Source organism: Myotis davidii, unplaced genomic scaffold (genome assembly GCF_000327345.1).
Source record: "Myotis davidii unplaced genomic scaffold, ASM32734v1 scaffold884, whole genome shotgun sequence".
Lineage (NCBI taxonomy): Eukaryota > Metazoa > Chordata > Mammalia > Chiroptera > Vespertilionidae > Myotis > Myotis davidii.
Window position 1 is genome coordinate 131,652 of NW_006294592.1, and position 6,761 is coordinate 138,412.

The 6,761-nt window shown below is 35.5% G+C and overlaps 1 protein-coding gene across 2 annotated transcripts; it reads left to right on the plus strand.

Annotated features, from left to right (window-relative positions):
- Positions 1–209: 209 nt before the first annotated feature.
- ITM2A (integral membrane protein 2A) lies at positions 210–6,522 on the plus strand. Of its 2 annotated transcripts, none has more exons than XM_015567248.1 (6): positions 210–487; positions 4,019–4,147; positions 4,707–4,904; positions 5,138–5,248; positions 5,494–5,644; positions 5,799–6,522. In XM_015567248.1, exons 1-6 carry the CDS (start codon positions 377–379, stop codon positions 5,885–5,887), a joined length of 789 nt encoding a protein of 262 aa, XP_015422734.1. In that variant the 5' UTR covers positions 210–376; the 3' UTR covers positions 5,888–6,522. The 2 variants fall into 2 exon arrangements, with proteins under 2 accessions (XP_015422734.1, XP_006768875.1); XM_006768812.1 differs by having other exon boundaries at positions 4,016–4,147; positions 5,799–6,000.
- The last annotated feature ends 239 nt before the right edge of the window (positions 6,523–6,761 follow it).

The window sequence follows — 6,761 nt, forward strand, 5'->3', positions numbered from 1 at the left end:
GACAAGCAGGGTTTCTTCCCGTCTTGTTCTTATCTGAGGGTGCAGAGAGTGGATGGTCACATGCCTGGAATGCCCGTGAGGCTTGTCCAGCCCTAGAGGGCTATGGGGCTCTCCTCTTCCCTCACTGACAGCCCCCACTCCCATCCCAGCACTAGGACGCCCTCCTGCTCTTCCCTTGGCCCCTCCCTGTGCCCGCCCTCTGTCTCCCACCCAGCTTGGACTGCGTCATAAGTATCCCCAGACCTGGGCTTGCAGCAGCAGAAATCAAACAAGGGAGAAGGGAAGTGCAGCTAGGGCTAGCGAGATCTCCTTTTCCAAACTGCAGCCCAAGAAGCTGATTGCAACCGCTCCTTACCGGGCGGCCCAAAGATTCACCATGGTGAAAATCGCCTTCAACACACCAACAGCGGTGCAAAAAGAGGAGGCACGGCAAGACGTGGAGACCCTTGTAAGCCGCATGGTCCCTGCTCAGATCCTGACCTGCAAGGTAGCGGTCCCCACTCCACTCCTGACTGCCTGCTAGGGTCAGGAAGGTGGGAAAGGGGTGGTTTAGGGTGAAGGAAGGGGGAAAGTGATAGAGGGCAAAATGAATTCTGTCTGTGTGTTCCAGAGCAATCTCTTCTGTGCTGTCCAAGCGGTTTGCCCAATCGCCCCTGATCTGTGTAGTCGCTCCAGCTTCTGCTTGCTGTGCCCCACACCCCTTAGCATCCCAGCATGTTGCGCCACGTTCCACAGATCTAGGAGCAATGTTGGAAGAAGTTTGAGGAGAACTCCTGGGACCCAATGTCACTTTCTCCTGGGGAACAAGAAATTTAAATCTTCTTTCTTTCCTTTTGAAGTGTATGAAGTTCTGTGTATCTAAATATTTCTAGGATCAAAGAGTGTTTGTGGGGGTGCAGTGGGGTGGGCAAGGGGTCACTATGACTGAAAGCTATATGGGTGGGGGCAGTGTGTGTTTGTGCCCACCCCCTGTATATTTTCAGTTTCTCCTTGGTCATACACAGGCAATGTTAAACATTTGGGGAAGGAGCTGTCAAAATTTAGTTTGGTTTTCATTAGAATTTGGGATGTTCACTATGTCCTCTTAGTCCAAGAGTCTTGTATGTTTTCAGAGTAATACTTCCTAAAAAAAAAAAAAACAAAAAAAAAACACTCTTGTTTAAAAATACATTTTAAGGGTTTTATTTTTTTAAAAATTTTTGCTTCTTTTGGTACTTTCTTACTGAGTGGTACCCCTCTAGCACTCCTCCCCCATGAGAGATCTGTCACAGGTCCAACCTTGTAATTTAAGCTTCTAGCATTGCCAGGAACTGAGGAAGATATCACTTCCCTCCAAATGTTAGCCATTATTTATTTAGTCAAACTTCTATTTCCTTTAAAAATCTAACCTGTTTTCAGTGTTTGTAAACTAATCCTCATTCCCCTCAGTAAAGTCTCAATGTTAAAAAGCAGATTGTATGTTCTTCTTGTTCTATAAAACCTGTGCAGTATTGGAGTTTGCAGATTTGCCCTAATTTGTCTTGTTCTCTCCATAAAGTTTTAACTTTTGTGCTCAGAGTGGAGATTTAAAAAGTGCTTTGAGTGAATCCAGAACCCATGTAGTAAAACTTTTTATGCACACAATTTGAAATGCTAATGTGGTTATGAATAATTTTTATCATGGAAACTTTCAATATTTAACCCAGCAATCAAGCTAGCTTTTGTGCATTATGCATTTCAGAAATCAAATTTGCACCCCTTGCATTTTTGAGGTTTTGATGAAATGTCATGTTATATGTGTCATTGTCCTACTTACTTTGTAAATGAAACATGGCCAGATTTGGGGGAGGTCTAAAGATATTAGTAGTTAAATATAGCCACAGAGCAATCCCCTTTTTCCCTCACCACCAAAAACTTCATGACTTGTAATTGGATTCAGTTAATATGGAAGTAATACTTCTGCCAGACCCATGGTGTGATGAGGAATAAAAACAAATGAACATTTGCACTATTATTACATTTCTTTGATAGTTGTTGGAGAAGCTGGCACTCAATTCTGATCTGGCCACTATAGGACACTGATTTAATACTTGAAAAATTATATTGTGAAGTATTGATCAGATCATCAGAGACTGAGCACACAGACTAGTAGGTCAGCAGTCATAACTTTAAAATATAGTTCAGAGAAAAGTTAGCTATGGTAAGTGATAGCCCCTACCACCCTAAAGCTCAACAAATTTATATGAAAATAAATCTTTATTCCTAGCATAATGGGAAATTTTATGAAATTAAAATTTATACCTTACTTAATTAAAAAATGCCATGAATTATTAGAAGGGGAAATAAATTTTCAGTGCAAACTGCTCTTTTTATATCTCAGTGACAAGAAAAAAAAGGAATTAATGTCTTGAGAATTTCAAATTAAGTCACTTTGTTACTTATAGCTAAGTCACTTCATCCTTCTGAACCTCAATTTAATGATCTAAAATATAATTTCTGAGACTCTTGCTCTAGATTACAGTAATTCACAATCATAATATATAGCTGTGTCTTTGTAATTGTAATCTTAGGTTAGATTTTTTGAATAAAAATAATTTAAAATTTCTGAAAATTATTAGGATAAAGAAAAGCCTTCAAAGTTTATAGAATATTAATGGAGGGCTTGATTTCAAATAAATTCAGCTAAGAAAATGTGAATATGAAATTACTTTGAATTTTATAAGAAAAATCATTTTTTGACAAATTATCAAATGATTGCTTCTCCTTAGAATCCATGCATTTATTTTCACCATAAATGAAAATATGAAAGTTAATTAGAGCCAAATTATTATAGTAGTTGTCATGGAATACAGATAATGGCCTTGCATTGTCCTGTACATCAAAAAGGATTCAGGTCCGATTCCCGGCCAGGGTACATACCTTGGTTTTCAGATTCAATCTAGGTCAGGGCTTGAACAAGAGGCAACCCATCAACATTTCTCTCTCACATTGATGTTTCTCCCTCACTCCTTTCCTCTCTCTCTAAAATCAATAAACATATCATCTGCCTTGAGGGTTAAAACAAAATAATAGAGCTAATGATCTGAAATACCTAAAGCATTTCCATTTATATACCATCCTGCATTATTTAGCCTCTAATTACCAATTACTACATTTGCTGACTTCATTTGTTTTACCCTTGTATACTCACATCTTAGGGCATATTGTGACATATAAGAATAGGATTGGAGGACTGCTTGGTCCACTGCCCTGGGGAAAGTACAGTTAATTGGTTACTTGTTTACTTTGGCTATTTCTTGTTCCAATTCTTAAACAAATTATGAATTTAACAGTCACTATTACCACAGAGTTTTTATATCTCACTATGGCAAATGCTGTACTATAAAATCTAGTGTTTTGCCCAGAATTTATTTCATTCATGCAATGCACAACTATAGAACATTGGGTGGCATTAGCAAGTCTATTTTTTTCATTAAAATAAGGAACATTATAAAATGTATCCCACCATTAATATTTTAATTTTTGAAATAGGTGGAAATGGCATATACCTGCATTATAGAATCCCTCCTATAACACTTACCTTAAAAAACAGATTTCTGAAAATTAGTTTAAAAAAATCAAAGGATATTAATTTACTTTTAAGTTGCCAAACAAGTTGATTTATAAAAAATAATAAACATTTGTATGCCAGGAAGTTAATGATTATATCCCAAAAGTAATAACTTCCATTTATTTAAAGAGAATAACAATCCAAGAAAGAATAGTTATTTCAGCTGATTCTAAAAGTGTGCATTTTGAAGTAATTTAATATTTATATTTGGGTTAGGAAATGCCAGGAGAAAGATAAATATAATTAGAGATCTTCACATTAAACATCAGAAATTATCTTGAAATTATTTTAGGCTAAGATGACATATTTTAAAAGTATCGGGTTTCAAGAGAAGTAAGTTGTACATAATAGCAACTATGTGTCTAAAAGTGCAATCTGATTTTTTTTTGTTTGTTTTGTTTTGTTTTTTTGCTGTTTAATAAATAGGAGATTCGAGTTGCTACCCAGAAAAAGGAGGGCTCCTCTGGGAGTTGCATGCTTACTCTCTTAGGCCTTTCATTCATCTTGGCAGGACTTATTGTTGGTGGAACCTGCATTTACAAGTACTTCATCCCCAAGGTAATAATAATTACAATTTTTATCATTTGGATTGCTTAATTGCTATAAATTTAGTAGAAATTGAAATAATTTTATGTTCCTTACAGGTGAAATGAAAATTTATCGAAAGTTTTCAAGTTACCTTTAGCTTATTAAATTGAGTAGTCTTCATAGTGATAACTGTACTCAACAGTCCTCACTTTCTGGGTGGGGGAGGTGGGGCTGGAGGGATTGAGCACAAAAGAAAAAAACTCATGAACACAGATAGCAGTGTGGTGATTTCCAGTTGAAGGAGGTAGGCGGAGGTGGAGAAAGGTATAGGGGTATAAATGATGGATGGAGATTTGACTTGGGATGGTGAACACATAATACAGTGTACAAATGATGTGTTGTAGAATTGTATACCTGAAACCTGTATAATTTTTTGACCAGTATCATCCCAATAAATTCAATAAAAAGAAAAATGAGCAGTCCTCACCTTGTCAAATAGTACAATGAATTGATATTAGCATGAGAAATGATTGTAATGTCATGGTGGTGCATATTAGAAGCTTTTAATTCTTCCTTTTTTGTCTTTTAGAGTACCATCTACCGTGGAGAAATGTGTTTCTTTGATTCTGAGGGCCCAGCAAATTCCCTTCAAGGGGGAGAGCCCTACTTCCTGCCTGTGATTGAGGAGGCTGACATTAGAGAGGATGACAACATCGCCATCATTGATGTACCTGTGCCCAGTTTCTCTGATAGTGACCCTGCAGCAATTATTCATGACTTTGAAAAGGTGAGTTTCTCATTGCTATAGGTATTTGATAATTTTCTATTTTTTTTTAGTTCATTGGTAAATATTAAATCTGTTCATAAATATACATTTTTTACAACAAAGCTTTGTTCGTTCTTTTGTTATTAAAATATAGCAGTTGATTTTGAACAAATGTAGCTGTTTGTTCTAATGGTATTTGGAAAATCTGAAGCATTGATATTCTCTGGATTATACCTTTTCCTATTCCCTAACAGGGCATGACTGCTTACCTGGACTTGCTGCTGGGGAACTGCTATCTCATGCCTCTCAATACCTCCATTGTTATGCCTCCAAAAAACCTGGTGGAGCTCTTTAGCAAACTGGCAGTATGTATTTTTTATGTCGATTTTTTATATAAGCATTTCCAAATAAGTTTGCTTTCTCTTTTTTTAAAAAAATGATTTTGAGCCAAAACATTTCATTTCATTGGAATAATTTTACAAATAAAAATATGCTGTGAACCTAAACCTGCTCTAAAGTAGTTTACTTCAAAACTGCATCTGCTATTGATAAGTACTTAAATTGTGTTTTTAAGAATTTCTCATTTTAGTCTTTTTTTTTTAATTTTTAGAGTGGCAAATACCTGCCTCACACTTATGTGGTTCATGAAGACCTGGTTGCTGTGGGGGAGATTCGTGATGTTAGTAACCTTGGCATCTTTATTTACCAACTTTGTAACAACCGCAAGTCCTTCCGCCTTTGTAGAAGAGACCTCTTGCTGGGTAGGCAAATTTATTTTTTTCTTCACCCTGTGTTATTGGGACACTGAAGGAGAGTGAGGGTGGAGTAGGGGAAAATTGGAGAGCAAATCTAGATATGTTTTCCATTACACACAATAAACTAAACAGCCACTTTTTGGTGTGCCTTTCCTCACAGGTTTCAATAAAGGTGTCATTGATAAGTGCTGGAAGATTAGACATTTCCCCAATGAATTTATTGTTGAGACCAAGATCTGTCAAGAGTGAGAAGCAACAAAAAAGAGAATTCTTAGTAATAAGAAGTCAGAGAATTACAATATGACTTCAACATTAAATTATATGTGATACTCAAGATATTTACTCATGCATTTATTCCTTATACTAAAATAAAAGGGGGGCAACCCTACTAAACACTGTAAGCTCTGTTAATTTTTAGTTTAATTGGAATTGCTTGTTGGATATTAAAATTAAATAATGCTTATATTTTTCTTATGAATCTATTGGGTTTAGTTTTCTGAAAGCAGCGTGAATTATGTCAGCTAACATCCTGACAATAAATCCCATCCTTTGTGTTCTTTCTTAAATTACTCTTCACTAAGTCATAAGGTAGAGCATGTTTTAAATTTAAATATTTAAATTTGTTTTGACCATTTTTCTGTAAAATATGTCAAATATCTTGTCATTGTTGTTTTTTATTTTATTTTGTGCAACTTTCCTAAATTTAGAAATTACCTCTTTCCATTTATGTTAGGTATTCAGTAATAAATATGACTTACATGTGAACATTTTTTCATAAAGAAGTCATTTTCATTAATGCAGTGATTCTTTCTCATTGATATCTGTATTGTAAAACCCACAAAACTGTAGAAGTGCTGAATGCTGGAAGAAATTTAGGCTGTATGAATTCTACAACCTATAATAAATTTCACCACTTTCAACCACTGTTTCTCATTAAAGGTATACTTAGTGTGAACAATTAACATTACTTATTTAGCTTTGGTGTACCTACAATAGGTCTAAAATTATGAGCTTTAATTCTGCCCTTACTCCCACCTCCACCATTTACAAATTATAGCAACCTATATTTTAATTCTCTTTTGATATTATATCAAGTAATCTTTTATAAATACCCCATAATTGG